The sequence below is a fragment of the Zonotrichia leucophrys genome, chromosome 5 (genome assembly GCF_028769735.1).
Source record: "Zonotrichia leucophrys gambelii isolate GWCS_2022_RI chromosome 5, RI_Zleu_2.0, whole genome shotgun sequence".
In the NCBI taxonomy this organism is placed as follows: Eukaryota; Metazoa; Chordata; class Aves; order Passeriformes; family Passerellidae; genus Zonotrichia; species Zonotrichia leucophrys.
This window is the reverse complement of record NC_088175.1, coordinates 30551623-30572827: the sequence shown is the minus strand read 5'-3', so window position 1 is coordinate 30572827 and position 21205 is coordinate 30551623. Positions and strand designations below refer to the sequence as shown.

At 41.8% G+C, this 21205-nt stretch overlaps 1 protein-coding gene across 6 annotated transcripts in view; it reads right to left on the bottom strand.

The window, feature by feature from the left end:
- The window catches only part of PAPLN (papilin, proteoglycan like sulfated glycoprotein), a 51241-nt gene extending 30783 nt beyond the window's left edge, over positions 1-20458 (bottom strand). For 5 of the 6 annotated variants that reach the window (XM_064713790.1, XM_064713791.1, XM_064713795.1 and 2 more), the window contains exons 1-3: positions 20204-20458; positions 8393-8455; positions 129-244 (exon numbers count right to left, since the gene is read on the bottom strand). In XM_064713790.1, coding sequence (XP_064569860.1) covers positions 129-244; positions 8393-8455; positions 20204-20212 — 188 coding nt within the window. In that variant the 5' untranslated portion in view covers positions 20213-20458. Of the gene's footprint in view, positions 1-128; positions 245-8392; positions 8456-15206; positions 15355-20203 lie in introns of those variants that run through there. The other variant, XM_064713792.1, reaches the window with a different exon arrangement.
- Positions 20459-21205: the final 747 nt, after the last annotated feature.

Below are 21205 nucleotides of genomic sequence, written 5' to 3'. Positions count from 1 at the left end.
CATTCCCCTGGGATCAAACACTAAGACTTTTTTTTCTGGATGTACATTGGAACATAACTGCAGGATCTCAGTAGCACTACAACACATTTAAAGAAAAGAAATAAAAAAAAAAAGGGGTTAGCCCTCACCTTTGGGAATAGCAGTGCCGCTGCCGAAAGCTGACTCCACCGCCACAGCTCCGACTGCACTTGCTCCATTCACCCCAGCTCCCCCAGACATCAAGCTGCCTTTTCATCCGGCCGCCCTGGGAATAAAAAAATCCCACAGACATAGCAAAAAGACATGGTAACAAAGGAAAATGAAGCAGAAATCCTATGCGTTCCCTTGCAAAAAAAGGCTGTCTTGCTGTGCTGTATTCCTAACATGAAAAGTGGCACACAGTAGTACATCAGAAAGATCAGGTCTCTAGTATCCAGGAGTATTAGCTTGCTGAAGTCGTATAGCACATCCAGCTTCATAATCCCTCTTCAACTGTTTGTCTATTCATAGAATTTCTGCACTTTTGAATAACGATCTAAAAGAAGATAACATCTTCCTCTCAGCAAGGCAGCAAAGGCAAATCATTACTTCAGGGACTCTGAGCACTGTCACTCCACACCAGATCAATACAGCCACTTAAACCTAAATCCTTGGCTCTAAGTCCAATACTTAAGAGAAGGAAAGGAAGCAGAAAGAAATACCCCAGAACACACTTTTTACTGCAACAGAATTCCATATTTGGAGCTTCATTCCCCTTACCCAACTGTGTCCAATGACAGTGTCAAGGTCTGGGCCATCATTAGCAAAAGTCCTATTAATTTCATATTTAGAAAGTTGGATTACTGACATTAAGAGAAATAACTTGATAATATAGACAGAAATTTACAAGTGTGATGGAACCAACCAGAATACTTTGTCTTGGAAATGTATAAAATACCATATTTTCAGAAAAAAAAGGCCTTCTGCAAGCTGATGGGATGCACATACAGCAGGACATGTGTGGTTAGTGGGAAGAATGGCAATATATAAAGGAAAAAACTAATATTTGCAAGATGCAGTAGGATTAATTCTGCTTGAAAAAAGAAGGTAAGTGCAGGGTTACCTGGTGAGTGACACTGTAAAACCAGGGTTTGCAGGGCTGCTGCAAACTGAAGGGCAGTTTATGTATACAATTGTACCACTGAGAAGGTAATGCGGATCATTTGGGCACTGAGACATTTGCTGTAGTGAAGAGTGGGCAGGCAGAGAAAAAAAAGGTAAAAAATTATTGTGATGTGATCTAACTCGCCTCCATACACAAACATCCAAACCTGTGCTAGAAATAGGAGCTAGTCTAATAAATCATCCAGGGAGTCCAAGTCAGGCAAGATGCATGGGTTAATCCTCCCTTGTCATTTAGACAGGCTATATAATTTTTCACACACAAACACACACACACACTCTGCCTTACTGTATGTCCAAGTTAGTCTTGTTTCTTTACTTCACCCTTTTTAAAGAAAATAATTTCCTGCTGCTGGCAGAGCGACAGTCAGAAATATTAGCCAATCATATCTATGCATTTACTACGGAATTACCCACAACTGTCTAGCTGTAGAGTCGCTCCAAATTACTATCGGTATTTCTCTAATGAGAAACCCTTTCTTCCTAGCTCAGCTACTTACTTTTCTTCACGCAGTTTTTCTAATACCTCTGGTTCAGACTGACTCTGTTTGTCTTCATCCTGCTCGTTCAGTGGCACTGCCCAGGTTACAGCCACTTCCACATACCTCCTCTTGGCCAAGTCAACATCTCCCTGATCCTGTGCCAAACCCTTCTCCCGCTCTTTCACTCCAGATATTCAGGTCACTGTTTGTCTTCTGCATTCTCATTTGCCTTTCTGGGCATAATCCCAACAATAGTGTTTTAGCTTTCAGCAAGGCTTTTTCAGCAATCTTATTTTCCCAAGTTTTTCTTTCAGACACCTAATTCCTCCCCCTGTAATCCCTCCTCCCTCACCCTCAAAAGAATAAAATACGCTACCACTCTTTCTCAGCAGTCTTATTCCTCTGTATCAACTGACTGATTTAGGTGCAGTATTAGCTCACCCTGGAAACAAGGGACCTTTCAGTCAGCATAAGGGAGAAGGAAATGTGTAGATAAAAATCCAAAGGAAGAGCATTTGAAAGTCAGATTACTGGAAGGCAATTAGGATAGAAAGCCCTTCCTTGACACACACACACCACCCTGATAAATATTCCAATATCCCTCCTACAGAACTAGCATTATTTATTCCTTTTATAGAGAGTAAAATCTGCAGGGACCCTTTGTTGTAAGGCTTATGCATCCACAGAGTTCAGGAACAATCATTTTTCTCAGTATCACTCCATTTATGTACACCCCAAAAGGAGCATCAGACAAAAGAATCCTCCCAAAGCTGTACAGTGTCAGAGAAAGATTTTAATAGGGGCCCAACTGCCATATTTGGAAATCTGTGTACAGTCCTCATTACTTCAGTAACTGCACATGTGTAGGCAGACAAAGATAAAGCTGCATGTTTATAATAAATAATAAATATATTATTACATAACCTGATAACAGGACATTTTTAGATGCTGTCAGCCTGTTTCTGCTCCAAAAGCCTCTTTCTGCTCTCTTCAGACTCTGGAATGCTTTTATCTCATGTCAGCCAGGACAACTAAATTCCATTCCCTCATGGATTTCAGAATGAAAAATCGATCTTCATCACTGTTACAAATTCATTCAGTTCTGTTCTTCTCTTGCTTCAGCCTGACATTCATACAAGAATGTAGTTTCTTTATCTGCATAAAGTATATATTTTAATGTTTCAAGAGAAGTGAGAAAATGCACACAACCATCTTTCCTGACCTCTAAAAACTCCCCAAAAAGCAGACAGTTAGTAATGCCCAACTGCTCTGTCCAGTTTTATCACCAGTTGAGACACCAGCAATGCATCCTTTCTGGGAATATTGATATTGCCCATGACCTGGCACTGTGGACTCTCAGGGCTCATTCACATACAGGCAGCAGTGGCATACAAGTTTAGAAGGCCAGGGATTTCATTTTTATGAACACTGCATTGCTTTCATCAGTTCCTAGACAGATGAACTGCTGATGTAGTTGCAGCATCCGCTGTTACCAGGCCAACTGTATCTGATATCATCAGCAAGTAAAGAGCTATGCCTCTGAGTCATTAGACCTCCAGACCTCATCTGTAAAGACAATTCCAGTATGCATCACAGGCAAACAAAAGAATTCTGGAAAAGTGTCCTAGATAGCTTATTATGTACCATGTAATGTTTATTTTTGTGTATGACACATGCACTGGAAGAGAAGCTATGAATGGGACTTGATTCAGAAAATGCTCACACCATGTAGGAGCACTTTAAAAGGGGTCCTTGAAAGACTTTCCAGTCAGTTTGATGAGATGGATAGAAAACTATGCATGGGAAGAGGGCTGTGCTTCCCAGACAAATGCATTGCAGGCATGCAGTGATCCACAAAGTTCATATCACCAATTGTGGAGAAGTGATTCAGAGGGAACAATTTTCTAGTGCCTTGTTGCAACTCAAATACCAGCAAGCTATCAAAGAAAACATCAATTTACTATACAATCCCAAGTGAGCAGTGAAGTTCTGCAGTCACAAATCCAAACAATCTACATCCCAGGTAAGTTCTTACCCCTTGCTCCTTGGGCACCTTTCAGGACTCAGAGATGGTCACCCTGATTTATTTTGTGATGTTTGTTTGGTGCTGCTTTTCCAGACTGACTAGCAGGAACAAAACATCCTGTTGCACCACCCCAACAGTTGCTGTTACTGATAACCACACTATGCCCAGAAGGTTGCACGGCTTTGGCCTATTGAGATGCAACTGAAGCATTGTTTTGGACACTGAAATGTCCTTACTGTGATTTCTGGGGCTGTTTCACTTGCTTACTAGGTTCCATTGGAATCAGGCACAAATCTCAGCACCAACAGGGAGAAGGTGGTGAGAAACAGAGGCTGACCACAAAGCCCTGTCCAGCTGTTGCCCACTGAAAACAGATATTGCTCACAATGATAAAATGAGTAACCTGGCGTCACACTTATGTAGTGTTTCCATGGCATAAAACTACAGTCAAAATCAGACTCTTTCTCTTTAACCATTCTTAGTATTTTTGAAATAACACTGGTCATTTTATTTGATAAATATCTACTTTCTGGTGTTTATAGTATCTGAAGTATGGTTAATGTTTATTTTGACACACCCTGAACTGTAGCATCATTTAGGAAACATGATGTAGGAGAGAAGGGTGAAAGCCAAATACCTAACAAAAGAAAACTGTCACCACTATCACTTCTGTAATGGTTTCATTGCCAAAGTCTTGGCAAGTAAGAAGTCTCCAGTGAAAAAATGAGGCTTTGTTAACATTGAATAATAAGTGCTTAGGGAGAAGTTAATTGATCAGAGAAAAGTTTGTAACAGAAAGGGAAAAAGAAAGAAAAGTGTCAAGGTGCCCCAGAGATTGGCTGCTCATTGTGGGTCAGTAGTGGGACACTCTCCCAGAACAGCACAGCGGGCCAGGGAGCAGCCCCAGCCCTGGGAATTGGGCATCTCCACCTGAAACTAGGCTGGGAGTTGGGACTGCAGGTGAGCCTGACTCATCAGGGTCCATGGCTGGCCAGGCAGAGTTGTGCAGATCCTCACTGGGGCAGGAGCCAGCAGTCCCAGGAGCCTGCAAGGGTGTCCTGGGCAGTGGGCTGGGTGTGGAGAGTCCAGCCAGGGCCCATAAAGCCCAGTAGTGCCCTCAGAGCCCTAACAAAATAACCCACATGGACTGTGTCCTTAGACCATGTGCTCTTTGGTATATGAACCATTGCCTTCTTCTTTCTATATCCAGAGGAATTACCCAGTACTACAATGATGACCACCAATAATATATTTTCACATAGCTAAGCTCTGCATGACATGTAGTATCCAACCCTCAAACTTAATTGAAAGGGAGCTGAAAACATTCAGTATATGTTACATGTTTATAATTTAGATATCTGCTGCTATGCCAATATGCATTTTCAAGATGGCTCCATCTGCAACCAGCTAGGATATTAGCCAAAAAATGTTACCAAAAATGAGCTAATTAATCCAAACCACATCAGCAAAGTTGTTTTTTTTTTTATAATTCTGTCTTAACCATTGATCTTGGCTCAGACACAGCAGGCTTGCGAAGAGCTTTGAAGGTGAATAATGCCAAGTACCATTTCTATGAATAATGAATAAGTAATCAAAGAATTGTATTTGAGTAAAACTAGAAAAACAAGAGTGAAAGTGAACAAGATGGTGACAGCAGGAAGCAAAATACAAAGTGATGCAGAAGAAGTGAGTATCTTATTAAGATGAGCTGCTCTACAAAGATGAGGGAAAAAACCCAGGCGTTGTTAGCTTTAATGGCTTATGGTTTACACTCACTGTGTACATCTCCTTTCATTCCACTCTCAGCCTAGCCATGGCTCGTTAGCATATGCCCTCCAGCAAACAGTAAAATCCAACAGTTCCCCAACACTTCATTTTCTCAAAACATTTCAGATTCTCCCTACATCACTGAACCCTCTCCCTCGTGGTCCCCGGCTCTTTTCCATGTTCCCTGTTCAACTCTCCCACACCCCTCACTGTGCTACCTCTCTTTGGGCTGCCCCACCCTACAGCTAGCTCCTTCCACACTCACTGATTTTCTGTCAGCTGGGGAGGACGTGGTGCATGCCTGGTGCGCTGCCCAGCCAGGGACGTGCTGCCCCATGGGCAGTGGGCAGAGCAGGTACCAGTTGGCTTTTCAGAAATGGAAAGGCTTCCAGAAACTCTGGGTGGCCTGGAGATGAGAAGGGAATTTAAAAAGACACAGCCATTGCATAGAAGTCAAATTAATTCTTGGAATCCTTGTGGAGGAAATGGAGCGCATTCAGAAAACTCTACAAAGAGGATGATTGTGAGTAAACTTTATGACCCCAAACTTATTTGGAAAGGTGGACAAATCACACAGTATGAGGTCACTAGAAGTTGTTTATCCAAGGGGCCTAACAGGAACTCAAGGTTGAAATGGATAAACTGTTACATACTAGCGGACAACCCTCTCAGCTAAATCCACTTCAACATGTGATTATTGGAAAGTGGAAAATCTGACACCAGTTTACAAAATGATCCCAGGGGAACCCATGGAACTGTACATTCACGGAGCATAAAACTGATGTCAGCTGATAAATTAATAGAAATTATAACAAACAACAGAGCTAGCAGGCACCTGCATAAATACAGGATGTTTGGGAAAAAGTCAATAGGACTTTTAAAGGCAAATTCTTCTAAGAATATTGCAGTTCTTCAATTCACAAACACGTCAACAAAGGTAACCTGCCAGACGCACTCAGATTTAGCACAACACTTCCAAAAAATCCTTCACCTAAAGCTCTGAAGGAAGTTAAGCAGTCAGAAGGACAATTCTTCAATGGATGATGAGCAGATGGTCCAAAGACAAAAGCAGGAATAAAATCTCCACCCACTGCAAGAACTGACATTAGCAGCAGTATTCCATAAGGAACCAGAATGCCTCAGCACATTTATGAGCTATGCCAAAACCACAGAAATAATGAAAGCAGATGATAAGGGTAATATAGGGTAATAAAGGACAACAGAAAACCAGGGACTTACCGCAAAGAACCACGGGAAAGTATTATAGTATTAGTGATTTATCACTAAAATGACAGTGGAGATTTAATGTAGGCAACTTAAGTGACACAGGGGAAACACAAATCCTGTCCCAAATTGCTATTTTTTATTAATTATTAATTAATATTAATAAATCATTACATTGTAGCTGATATTTAGCTCTCAAGAGCAGGATCTTGATATTATGGCTTCAAGGAGGCATTGACCAAATTCAGGGAAGAGAGACAGAGATATCTCAAGCTCAAAGGGTTCATAAACTGGAAGTGTATTGGGGGAAATTGTATTTGCCTACCTTTTAATGGTTTTTTTCTAGACACATGTTTGTGACATTGCTGTAGACAGGTTATAGGCCAAAACAAACTGGTTCTACCTGGTAAAATTGTTCTTGTTCATGTTTTCTCCCTTTCCCTCCATATGAATAACAGTAAAATCTCTTCTTTCTCTGCACTCACAGTAATTTTTACTGTTTCTGTATGACCTTAACTTTTATGTCCTTGTGCACCTTCTGCCCTTTGTTAAAGCTGGGTAAGGCATCTAAAAGTTTATTCAACAGATTAGCACCTTAAACAATAACAATGTTGAGTTATTCAAATTAAAAACCAGCATTTCAACCTAGAAATGCAGATCCATATAAAGAAACAGTGTTCAGAGGAAACGTATGACCTGGACAGATGCAGTATGCCTGGGAAACTGACATACTGAAGTGGTGGCCAAGCAAAATTTCTCCTTTCATTCAGCATGGCTTCAAGAGGAACTACTGATTGCATGCAGGAGGTAGAGTCTAATGCTACAGAGAAATGTCAGCCTTCACAGTCTCAGGGTATTTCAGTGATATCCCTTCCCAAAAAAATCACCAATATCTCCAAATTGGAGATAGGCAGGTGAACAGATGAACTGAATAGAATAAATTCAATTTCTGGTTCTTTTAACACACAGTATGATTTTTTTTATTAGTTTTGTGACAGCAGGCACTCATTTAAGCAAATTTGGCTGCAAGGGAAACTAAAAAACTCGGCTTGATTTCTGGTCTCTCATCCCTGATCTTCAAAGGTGGCCTAGACAGCAAAACACTTACTCCAAGTGATAATTGCCTCTTTTTTCCCCCCACTCTCTTTTCCTTTACACCTAACAACCATGCAATATCTTCCTTTGTTAATACTTCCATTCTAATCTGTAGGTCATCTTTTACCTTAGATGACCAAATCACTATTAAAGTTCAACTTCAAGTCAGGCAAACTGTTTACAAGCTGCATTTACTTCAGAAATATCCTGCTTCTCACTCAGAAAGGAACAGGAATCCCAGTCCGTAATTGCTGCATTCTTTTTCTGATAATATCACATCGGCTTACCATAAAGTAACCTCTCCCAGCAAAACTAAACCACATGGCTAATACTTCTAAGACCAAAGAAAAGAGAATAATGAACTAACCAAAAATCCATTCTCTTTATATCAAGTGATAACTAACTCTAGCTTTGAAGCAGAAGACAGCAATTACTGCTTTGCAGATAAATCCTTAGAACCAAAGGCACTACCAGAATTCGATTATTTAATTGCCATGTTAGACTTCTCATAAGATGTGCCACAATAGGCCTGATGACTTGACCCTATTAGCTCTTTCAGAAATGCTTTCTACAAAGCACTTGAGTAACAGATGTTGACAGTTCTTAACAGAAGTATCTTTCATTTCTTGTAACAGTGCTCAGAAGAGCATTTACTTACTGAAAATGCAGAAGGTGACGTTGTTGCTAGCATGAGCAGAAGGAACAGGTTCTTCATCTCTGCCTGTGGGAATAGAAAAATTACTCAAGATTGCTTGCTTCTTTGCTGTTTGGTGGAAAAGCTACAATACCATGAAGTAAAAATGGAGTTGGAAGTAAAATTAAGAGGAGAGAAGAAAAGCAGTTTTACCACAAAACTCCCTGGAGAGATGAAGGCATCTGCAAAGATTGAAAACACCCTGCACATAAAGCCAAGATATAATTACTGAGAGTGCCTAATTCTCTGAACTTTCCTCTGGTATTATGAGAACAGCATCCCCAGGCACAGTGGAAGGTGCATGCTGTTGCATGTCTGCCCTCCCACCCCTTTATGTATACACCTGATAAAATACTTGAGGATTGCAATGACTTCAACCAACCCAAGGTAAAAAATTCCACAGTTAACATTTCTGTACCCTCCATTCATCTTGTGCAGTTGTGGTTGTTTAAAATCCAATAATTCATCATGGACAGCTATAGCTAGATTCCACCATGAGCAGTTACATCCCCTCTGCAGAACTAGAAAGGAGATCAGATCATGTAGGCTGGTATGGCAGCATACAACAGTTCCTAAATTTGGGATGTTGTCCACACCACAAAACTTTTTTGGTTTTGCTACTTCCCTGTTGGTACTTAATCCTTCCTCTTTTGAGTTGCAGTGACAACAACCACCACTCACCAGAGCTGTGACAGGGACACTTCAGCCTCTACAGACTGATTCTTTCTCATCACCGTTTTCTCATGACCTTGAGACCAGTTAAGTCCAGGAAAAAAAAAAAAGAGAGACTAGATACTCCTACCACAGTTTTACCTAGTTTGGGCTTCCTTCTAACTTGGAAAAGGAAAGGTAAAAGGAGAAATTTTCCTTTCACAGTACACAAAAGTATCAAGGAAGAAATGGTTATTTAATCCACCCTTGTAACAATATCTGTATTAATATTAAAACTTCATATATAGCTCCTTTAGCCTGGACAATTAAATTCAGATAAAATACAGAATGTGTATCACTATTAACAATGGTAACATTGATAAAAAATCATTGTTGCATGAGAATATGACATCAGAACCAAGAAATACCCAAAATGAAATTTAGTTGATCAGGTATTTGAGTATTTCAGGTTACTTTATGATGGGCAACCATTTTTCTTATAGTCTTAGGCCTCAAAGAAGAGATTCCATAACAACTCTCCAAGTCCGTATATACCATGGATTTTACCACTGCCAGCATTCACCATGCTGAGAATAAAAAGCTTGTTCCTTAATACTTTATCTTTCAGATGTAAAAGCTACCAAAAAAAATCAGTTGCACCTGTCTGTGCACAAAATAGTAATGATCAGGGAAAATGGAATTGGGAAAACAAACACTGGTAAACTTCTCTCCCTAAACACTGAGCACCAGCCATAAGATTCATAAGAAAATGAAGATATAGGAGTTTTTTAATATGAAAAGGCTAGAATTAATTTTGGTTTAGTCATTCTTAGGAAACTGAGGGAAGACTGTGTATCCTCCATCACCCACAGGTACTACTACTACTCTTCCTATTCAAATAAAGGAGGAAACAACCTGGGGATACATTCCAGAAGATGCAAAGGATGCTCTCTGTGCTGTAGAGGCCAATGACCAGGCCAGGCTGGATCTCTGTCACAAATGTACCAAGCATCCTAACCTTTCGCAGAGGAAACACAGGCAAGAAGACACCCTTTGGCTACAAGATCTGTGTACACAAGCAGCAAAGTTCTCCTGAATGCCCACAGCACTAGGAAAAGGCACTGTGAAAGCACCATCTTCCTTGAAAGTGTGTAGCCATCAGAGGTAAATATTTGAGATCAGCTCCTATTCCTACTACCAGGAGGGAAAAAAAATTACCTTTTCCCCAGCAGTCCTCTCTCACATATTCCGTTTCCAGCCACCTCTCAGGTCCACAGATATGGCCTTGAAAACCAAATCCTTATTCTGGTGCTAATGAACTGCTCAGCTCTTTCTACCATCTGAGCCTGGAGGCAGACAGGGAGCTGGGACCAAACCACATGAGGCTCCTGGATAGAGGCTAGAGGAGCAGGTTACCAGGGCTAGCAGTGCTCCCATCTCCAGGTAGTTAGAATCTTGGATGTTTTCAGCCAGGCAGCAGAAAAAGATTCTCTGAGGGGACAAGCAGAGTCAGAACTCAATGTATGGGGCAACCCTGTGCACCAAAGCAGCAAGAGGTTACAGCTCTGATGCTTGTTTGTACTTTTGTGCCATTGCACTTGCATGGAAATTGCTATGATACGTCCCAAATTTAGCATTAAAATATTTAGACCATCCAGAGCTATTAAATTGGTCAAGAGATTCCCGGAAGGATTGGCAGAAGGAAGAACAGGACCATCTGTATCCTGTGAAATTCCCCACTGGAAAAAAGATCCTGTATTTGATTACTGAGCATCAACAAACTTGTTATTTTAAAAGCTTCCTCAGATGAAGGATTCAGCATTGATTCCTTTCACCTTAGTTTCATCCACAATAGATGGGATTGAAGAATCTGTCTGAAACCTTAAAGAAAGGGCCAAGTTCTGCTTGTAGATTTCAAGGCCCTTTAAGTCCTCGTAGGACCTGGGGTACAGCAGCATATGTTTATTCTGCTTGCTCGCCATTCTTCTCACTGCAGGCTGGGTGTGCGGGGGAGGAATGAAAAGGACAGTGTTTTGCAGTTCTTTCACTTGTAACAACAGCAGCTGCTGCTCCCTGAGCCTCCTGCCCTTCTCCGGTTTTCTTCAACTCTCCCCAGCTCCCTTTTCCCACTGTGTGCTAGAACAGCATCTCCACCCCTCCTCCACCCAGAAACAGCAGCAGAGCCTGAGGGGAAATGGTGACTTTATGCTCAAGCTATGGAACAGCTGCTGGAAAGCTCACAAGGAGGAATTCCTGCCATAGTGCTAAAATATGAAGTTATCTCAGGGAGAGGGTTTATGAGTTCACAACAAGAAAGGAACAAGCAGAATCTTTAACCAGAAATAGACGTGTGCCCAGCTGAAACCTCTGCCCACACACCAGAAGAGATTCAAATTGTCTAGGCAGTCACATCTGGCATTAAGTGCTCAGGTGAGATGAATAAAAGGCTTGAAATGGGGAGTGGTTCCAGCCATCTGTGAGCTTGGTCAAAAAGAATCAGCTTCAGAGTTGAGCTCTAGACTGTTTTCTCAAGGAGATGCTGACCCAAGGTTCTCCAAACACTGGGAGAAATTCAAACTGGGACCTAACTTTAACAGCTCAGAACCTTCTATTCCAAAACAGGAGGGTGAGAGAACCACAGAGGAGATAACTGGAATTTCCTAACTGAACAGAACACAAGAACACCATCACCACTGGAAACTGGGATAAGCACCCTTATTTCACTGAACTGAACCCACTTAGGAAAGAAGCTTCTGCCTTTACAAACAGAAGTTTTAGAAAAGACAGATGGGCAGACTTGGAGACTTCTCTATAGTGGAGCCAGCAGTGAGCTGCTATAAAAATATTTTATTTAGTTTGAAACTTATCTAGGGCCAGGCAGGCTTAGCAAGATCAGTCAAATCTTCATGAAGACCAGGAGTATGTTTTAGAATCAAGGACAGTTTTAATGACTGTTATATTTACTTTAGGTGTGTAAATCCTGCCTTCCAATGTACAAATAAAATTGCTTACTTAAACTTGGCCACTTTTTCAAACAATCTCTTAACATCCATGTTCTTGGGGAAACATATATACATTGCCTGTGTATAGATGAAAAAATATGTGTATATATAAAAAAATAACTTTGAATCAGTTGTCTAATTTCAGGGTCTCAAAAGAAATAAAATTACATTTTGAGGGAAAAGACACTGGACCAGGATGAAGAGAAGTGTTGAACTTTTAATCTATTTAGATGATGACTTTTTCTTTTCAACAGGAAGGAAATCCAAACTTAAAAGTAATGTTATGAATAACTTAGCCTTATGTAAGCAAGAACTTAAGCTGTTTAGGCACTACAAAAGTCAGAATAAAACAAGGTTCATGAGTTCCATTGCTCACACATGTATCAGGTTTTCTCTATTCTTTTTGAAAATAATTGGACAGCCAGTGTTATTCTCTGTTTAGCACACAAGACAGATCAGCCTTCTTTGGCCTGTGAACCACATTTCTAAATCATCTTTGGCCAAAACCACATATCACATGTGTGATCATATGTGTGAGTCGGGGTTGTTCTAGGAGTGGTTGGTAGGCAGAAGGCAAAAAGACCCTTCAGGGCTCCTCCTTGGGTAATCTAGATGAGATTTAGCTGGACATGCAGGTAAGTGGCAAAGCCACCCAGCATTACTGACTTTGGCAGGTCCTTACAAGGGATTTCATCCCCCTTTTGGGAATTCGAATTACTCAGTTAGAAGTAACCCTGACACAGAAGCTGCCTTTGCCTGCACAGCATCTGAGATACAGGTTGGCCACCCTGGCAATAAATATTTACCTGCTGCAATATCAACAGAAATGGCTTATTGTAAAGTTTAGCACATGCAGCACAAAAACAGATGTTGCCACAGGGATCCCACTGCTCACAGGTTTTCAGAAATTCCTTCCCTTTCCTCCACTCACTCCCCTTTAACACATCAGATCTCACTTTGATGTTTTATTTTTAGAAATTTGGTTGAAGGAGGTGGGAAGCCAGAATGGGCAACATATCATCATCCTGTTATTCACTGACAGAAATTTTTGAGTCATTGACTGAGAGCAGTCTTTGAGCTTTTAGATTCACTACATTTTCTAAAGACATTATGATTTTTGCTTTGCTCTAAAAACCATCCAGCATATATCTTTGTTCCAGCTTGCTTTTGTTTGCCTTGACAACTGAGAAGCACCTTTTAAGTTTTTGCTGGAAGAATTAAAAAGGAAAAAAATACACACAGAAAAAGAAGGTAAGATGAAGGTGGGGAGACAAAGGGGCTCTGCGAAACAGGGATCAAGGATAGGGAAAAAAGTTCCTTTGCTTAGGATGTGAGCTGAGTGAGGAGAGCACAAGGACCACATCACACAGCCTAGAGGAACCAGGAAACAAATCACCACTTTAGGCAGATGGTATCACATTCAAGATACTTCTTAATATGCCTGTTTTCTTCCCCAAACACAGTAAATCATCTCTTTTTTCGACAAATTTTCAAAGAAAATCATGTGTCTTATGTCCTTTGGGTTGGGGCAGATAAGCCAAATAATATCTATGTGCCCGTTAAAACAGAAGGATGATGGACTTCCTTTGTCTTGACCATGCCATGAATCACTTCCATGAAGAGCTGCTTGTATACAAAGCAAAGGATAAATGTTTATAAATTAATGCAAACACAGGTCTGTCTGAAAAGGCTTAATGGGAAAGGAGAGAAAACAAAGAAAGCACAAGTTGTCTGAACATAAGTTTTATGGTGGTGTCATTACCATTGGTGTCCAGATTTAATAATTCATTCTAAATACACGTTAGAAGTTGAAGAATCCTCATCAAGAAAGTAATCCACTGGGATATATGTTCAGCCATGGTATGCACATTATGGAAGACAAACTTTCAGCCAAAATATCTTTAAAATTCACCTTGTTAAATAAAAAAAAAGTTTGAAAAACTTATTAACAAGCACAGCAGCAGAGCACCAGCTGGCTGGAGAACTGAGTATTAGTAACACAGAAGCATCTTTGAGCCTTCTGTATCATTGGTCTCAACTCAGCCTTCAGGCTGATTCCTAACATGAATCTGCACCAGGCCATCTCTTCATGTGGCTGACAAAGACTGACAATATTTTTTTACAGAGGATTTGTACAGCAAAAGAAAGTTCAGCAACACCTGGGGAAGCCACAGCAACGTCTGAATACTGAAATCACACAAAATAGTAGCTGAAAAATCATTAGGCTCAAGAGCAAGATCAACACACAGAGATTGGAGTAAGGCCTCACACCATACCCTATCAGTGGGTGTGGAAGATGCAGACCTGCCTCTTTCTGGCTCTCAAAAATCCACAATGATGTATCTCAGGCTTGGGTCAGTGAAGCACCATCTTCCAAGCAAATGTAATCACTATGCCAGCCCTTTGCAGGAGATAATAGTGTTTCATGAGGGCAATTTTCTGTCTACCTATTAATATCAGCTCAGATTCAATTTTATGCAACTAGCCTCCCACAATTAGGTTTGCAGCAAGAGATTTATTATAAGGAGTAAAGATAGGATTCTGACTTCTATTTTGGTAGTCTCACTGTGCTTAGCTGTTAATTAAATCTGGGAGCATGTAGGGATAATGACAAGCACACAGACTGATTTAGACACTGCTAAAAGAAGCCACACACTGCCTATGGAAAATACATGACAAGGATATAATACACCAAACACTAGCACAATTGAAGAGGAATGGCTAACAATCTTTTACATTTACTACTGTCCTGTCACAGCTTCAGCTTCATTTCTATGAGTTATTAAGCCTGACCTGAAATATCACCTGACACTGTACACTGGTGCTGTTTATAAATAATAGAATGGATTGGGTTGGAAGGAAGCTTAAAGATCATTTAGTTCAACCCCCCCTGCCATGGCCAGGGACATCTCCACTAGAGCATGTTGTTCAAAGCCCAATCTGACCTGGCCTTGAACACTTCCAAGGATGGGGCATTCCCAGTTTTCCTGGCCAACCTGTTTAGTGCCTTACCACTTTATGAATAAAGATTCTCCTCCTAATATCTAGTCTAAATCTGCCCACTCTTAGTTTAGAACCATTACCCCTTGTGCTATCACTACCCACCAACATAAAAAGTGACTCACCATCTTTATTTAAGTCGCCTTTCAATACCAGAAGGCAGCAATAAGGTCTCTCTAGAACCTTCTCTTCTCCAGGCTGAAGAACAACAGCTCCCTCAGCCATTCTTCACAGAAGAGGTGCTCCAGCCCTCTGAGCATCTTGTGGCCTCCTATGGACCCACTCCAGCAGCTCCATGTCTTTCTTATGGTGCCCAGACCTGCACACATTATTCCAGGTGGGTTCTCACACTGGCAGAAGAGGAGAATCCCCTCCCTTCCCCTGCTGGCCATGCTGCTCTGGATGCAGCCCAGGATGTGCTTGGTTTTCTGGGCTGTGAGCACATCCTGGCAGTTCATGTCCAGCTTTTCATCCAGGAGAACTGACAAGTTCTTCATATGGAACCACATCAAAAGCCTTACAGAATTCTGCGTAGCTGACATCAGTCAGTCTTCCCTAGTCAACCACTGCAGCCACTCCACCACAGAAGGGCACCAGGGTGGGCAGGCAGGATTTGCTCTTTAGTGAAGCCATGCTGGCCTATCTTGCATTACCCTCCTTGTCTTGCAAGTTTCCATACTGTGTCCAGGAGGATCTCCACAACCTCCCCTCTGTGCACCAGGCACAGAGGGGAGGCTCACTAGTGTTTAGTTCCCTGGGCCTTCCTTTATCCTCTTTTTAAAAATAGGAAAAATGTTTCCCTTTGTACAGTCACGGGGGAGTTTGCCCGACTGCCATGACTTTTCAAGTATCGTGGAGAGTGGCTTGACAACCAGATCAGTCAGTTCCCTCAGGACCCTGGCCTGCCTCTCATCAGGCCCCACAGACTTGTGCTTATTCAGTTTCCACAGGTGGTCTCAAACCTGCTCTTCATTTACAGTTGGAAGGACTTCACTTCCCAACTCCCACCCTCAGCATGTTACCCAGCTGACACTAATCTCTTACAATTCAAAATGTTGAGAATTCCTTAGGAAAAGAAAGGATTTTCATGCTAGAAGATTGCTTCAAATTTATTTAAGTTTATTTCATCCTAAATATAAACGCAGTAATTTCTGTGCTGTGCAATGGGTTAAAAATAAAAATAGAGTGTTATTTCAAGAGGAGATTTTAAAACCATGTACATTTTTCTCTGCAACTCTCTGCAAGATTCACATCTCTGTTCACTGAGAGGATGTTAGCACTACATTCAACAGTATGCTTGTAGTATATATGCACAGGCAACACCTGTAAAACCTTTAAATAAATTTGCTGGGGGACTAATAATAGACAGGGGAACACAAGACTATTTACCCTGAATCTCATGTGGGTTTTGATTGCTGCTGCCTGTACATTGTTTCTGGAAGCCAAGATAGTATTTTTTATTTAAAGCTAACTCAGTTTATATATATATGTATATATATATATATATATATATGTAAACATGTCAAACACACCCCACTTGTACAGGTACATCTCTTCCCTAAGGAATTGCTCCTACAAACTGTGATGCAGACACACCTTCAGTGGTATAAGGCAGAAATTCCCCCAGAGAAATCTGTGGGCTTGCTTACCTTACTGTGCAAGAGAAAGATGAGTAACATGGGGTGAACTAAAAGAAAAAAAAATGGAACAAAATCACAACCTAAACCAGAACTTTAGATTAACAAATTTAGGAGGGAGAATATATGTGCTAGTGGAATTGGGGCTGCTGTCTCTGAGAATACTGGTCCTAGCATCTTTCATCTGTCACTAAAAATTAACTTCATAAAAAATGATCTTAGGAGGGTGTGATCACACTGCAGTGCCTGGAGAGCTCTCAAAGGAAGCACATGCTTGACGGTGTGATCACAGCAAAATGACAACGGTGTGATCTAAAAATAAATTGGTTCTCTGCTCTGAAGCTGGTTTCTCCCACAGATGCCCAAACCAGAGCCTCCAATTACTGCTTTAAAGGCTAGGCAGAGAAATAAACAATCTGTGGATGGCACTTGTTTTCTATACATCACATCTGCATGTCAGGAAGGTGAGCTTGTTACTGTGTGAGAAAGCATAAACAAATAATTTGATCATAGGCTATGCATATGAGTAGACACCCACTCAAGTACTTTTATATTAAAGTCCCTTCCCAAATACCTAGCAACCCTTATTATTCATTGTCCATGACAAGACTGGACCACAACAAATCACAGCTCAGATCCAGGAGTGCTGAAAAATGATCCTGTGAAGCTGCATCCAGCAGAGCATCATTCTGAGAGAAATAAGTCCTTTTGACAAGTCCATCATACAGTGGGCATAACTGCAAATGACTGTTCTGAATCCAAGCAATCATCTGTCACTGTCTGGGCTCAGCAGCTGTGCCAGGTACACTGCAGGGCTCACAGCACTTCTGCATCATCCTTCCCACAGACCTAAGAGCAAAGCAACCGATTTCCTCTGGTGCTCACTGAGCATCAATATGCCACTGGGAAAACACTTCCCCTTCATTCAGCTGATGATGAGCTTGCAATGCTAATTGTGAGGACTGCTGTAATTGCATCCTGTGTTTTCTAGGTGCTGTTATCCTACAAAACAGAGCTCCCATCCTCTTACAAAAAAAAAGCTGTTTGTTTGCTGCGAATTATAAGTCACTAGGTACATACACGAATGAGCAAAATGGTGAATCTCTTATTAACATTTAAGGTCCCCACTGAACAAACAGAAAGCCTTCTGCTGACCTAAGCTCTACATGTCCTGAGGCACAGAACAGTATTTTGCCTTGTTTACTCTCTATTCAGAAGAAAGAGTCCACAACCAATAGTTTCTTTTTTTTTTTTTTTTTTTTGGGTTTACTATTCAACAGAACAAAAAGACTAAACTTTGCACCTTTGACTCAAAAGGTGCTACCAAGAAAACCAGTTGCAACAACTTAACTGATTTCCAGTTTTCTCAAGCCTTTTAGCAAGTCTGGACATGGCCATTCACCTAGATGCCAAAAGAATTTTGGTGCCTAATTTGAGAAGCAATTAATCCCTGAAGCAGCTAGATTAGGTGAGATCTACCTGATCTCTGCTTTGCCAAGCTGGTAAGCAGCTGGATCTGAGAGAGCCCGTCCCAAAGCCAAAGGGATCTGCATCAGAAGTTACTGCACTTACTGAACAGCAACATTTGAGATCATCCATTCCCTAAGTTCTTTACACAGTGATGGCTACTTTCCCTTAAAATTGACACAATTTTGGTTTTTGCCTAATATTCTTTTAAACAGAAATACATACAGAGACCAGCAAACAGAGCTCTACATCCTTGCTTGAAAATCACCTCAAATTACTCATCACATATCTTCTATCAAATATTACCTTCAGAATGGATTGTTTACTAGCAACCAGATTTGGAATAGGCAAATGCTACAAATAAACTATCCCAAGCCCAGCATTTCTGGGCTGCCATCAAGCGCTTAAACTCATGGAGAAAAATATTTCAAAACCAAACACCTCTAAGGTGTCAGGACACTTCACACTGTATAAGAACCTAAAAATAGACCCAAAATACAAGTCTCAGTTATCTCACACTGGACAGAAAAAAAGCACAAAGTTTCCAGAGACAGAAAATTTGCTCTGTTTTAAATTTATTTTTTCATTTTACCAATCAATTAATTTACTGACATGAGCAAATATTAGTTTAAGTTAGTGCCATATCAAAGACACTTGGTGGCTTTATCCACCCTTGCTCCCCATCACAAACAGCTCCCTTTGCTCCCTGTAAGGGTAGAGCATCTGTCCTGGAAGCCCAGAGTGAGGCTGCCCAATACACACATGGCTGTGTAGCACATTGGCCCATCCTCCCACTGCACCTGGGAAAGAATGGCTTTTCATGGCCACAGAGGCTGGGAATGCTCTGGCATTAAAGTGTGTAGCACATCTCTGGGAAGCCAGGATAAAAAGATCTAAGCTGCAGGCCAGTTTACACTGGAGCGGTTGAAAGGCCTCATAAGTAGAAAGGGTAAACGTGTTTGTGTAGACACTTTCCAAAGTAACAAACAAAGGTGTTTACAAACTCATTTGAAGGTCTCTACAGGGAGACCTAAAGAAGCACACCCGTCTCCCTAAGCTCCTGTACTAATACTAGCTATTCCTAGTCGTAGGGACTCCATTCAAAGCCAACATTTCCTTCCTCAAAGCTTTGAAACTCAGTTTCAAATCACCTGCTCCACTACTTCCACCTGACCACCCATGCACAAGGAGCACCCAGCGCACCAGGCAAACCTACTGCTCTCCCACATCGCTTCCAGACCATTACCTCCGTGCCAGGACAGGTCCCTGCATCCCTGCAGCTGCCACCTTGGCCTGCCTCACCCCTCAGGCTCCCTCAGGGATGAGACCCGGTCCCCTTTCACAGACAGGTCTGGTGTCTCCGGCGGCATGGTCCGGCCGGGCCTCCCTCCCGGCTCCCCTCACGCCGCCGAGGCAGCGCGGGGTGACGCGGGGCCACGGCCTGCCCTCAGCACCTGCTGGCCCCGAGCAGGAGCGGAGCTCTGCAGGCTGACAGCCGGGGCTACAGGAGCCGTAGCACCCAGGCAGGCTTTAATCCTACGTGCCACAGCTCCGCTTCTGCCGTCAATAGCCCCGCTGCCTTTGCCTCGCAGCCCGTGCTAAGGGAGCGTGTGTGTGCCCCGGCGGGCTCGCATCCCCGCATGCTACCACATCCTGGCACATCCCTGGCACATCCTGGCACATCCTGGCACACCGGCACCGCCCGGGCACCTCCTGCTGCCCCCAGCCGCAACGGCAGGAACTGCGCTGCCAGTCCCACCGGGACTAACTGCGTGCCGAAGGTACGCGTGTTCACCAAACTCATGGAGCATCTTCTTCCCTCCCTTCTAAGAAATAAAATTCTGCAGTCATAAGGACTTTGGTCTCTCCTCTACCCTGTACTCTTTTAACTGAAAGGAAAAATGATGGGAAATGAAAAATAGTTTAAAGCACAAGAACAGCACTGAAATTACTAATAGAGAATAGATATCCAGGTAGAGGGATCAGGAGGCAGCCCAGAACACAAAGTCAGCTCCTACCTTCTGCATGTGCCTGTGGCAGGTGAGAACAAAAGCTGGAGACACTCTGCACTCAAGCTCCAGAACCCACTTTCCAATCGTTCTTGTTGAAACAGTGGCACTCCAGTGCTCTTCTCCCCTGCTTCTGTTTGGTTACTAATCCTTACTGCACAGGAAAAGCAGAGTTGTATTTCATTTAACCCCTTCAGCCTCTCAGTTTCTTCTCAAGAGTTTTCACTTTTGCTTTGGGGAGCTAGTGCCGTAAGCATGCACACAGGCACGCCTGCCATGGAATTGTTTCTGTAGCTTCTGTAGTCTGTGTGTGAGCACACACATGAGCTCCAAACTGTGCCTAAAGTTGTTGCAGGGGTGGAGCCCTTTGTAACTAGTTTTATTTTAGCTGTAGGCATCATGTCATATCAAAAGAGCGACAGCTATCTACAGATCCCTTCAGTATTCATTTTCAGTAAGTTCTTAACTCTGAAAAAAAATATTTAACTTCACATTTACTTTAAAACTACAGCCTGAATCACAGTTCACAAATAAGTTTTTGATAAAAGAAACTTTGAACTTAAATACAATTCACAGCTAGATTTGAGTCTAGGCAAAGTTAAGCAGACCCTTAAAAGCTGAAAATAGCAGTAATTTGGATACAGACCTGAATTTAATCAAAGACAATGGCAGCACAGGTTTCTCTATTTTTTCCTCTAACAAAAGCCATGCAATTCAGAAACCCCCTGAAAACTTCTGAGAAGGAACAAATTAACAACATAAAAACTGTTAAAGGAAAAGGAATCTAGTTGGACGCATTACAAGGAAAAACTTGTGGTTTTAATCATGTGGATACTAGAGAAAACATTGCATAACAATTTATGTGTTGCTGTTGTTTTATTTTACAAACAGATAAATTTGCCCCCCCATTGATTTTGTCCTCTGCTTAGTATAAAACAAATAAATAATGAAATACAGGGACCACAGATAGAAAAATAGATTCTGGTCCAGCTATTATAACAGCTATCAACA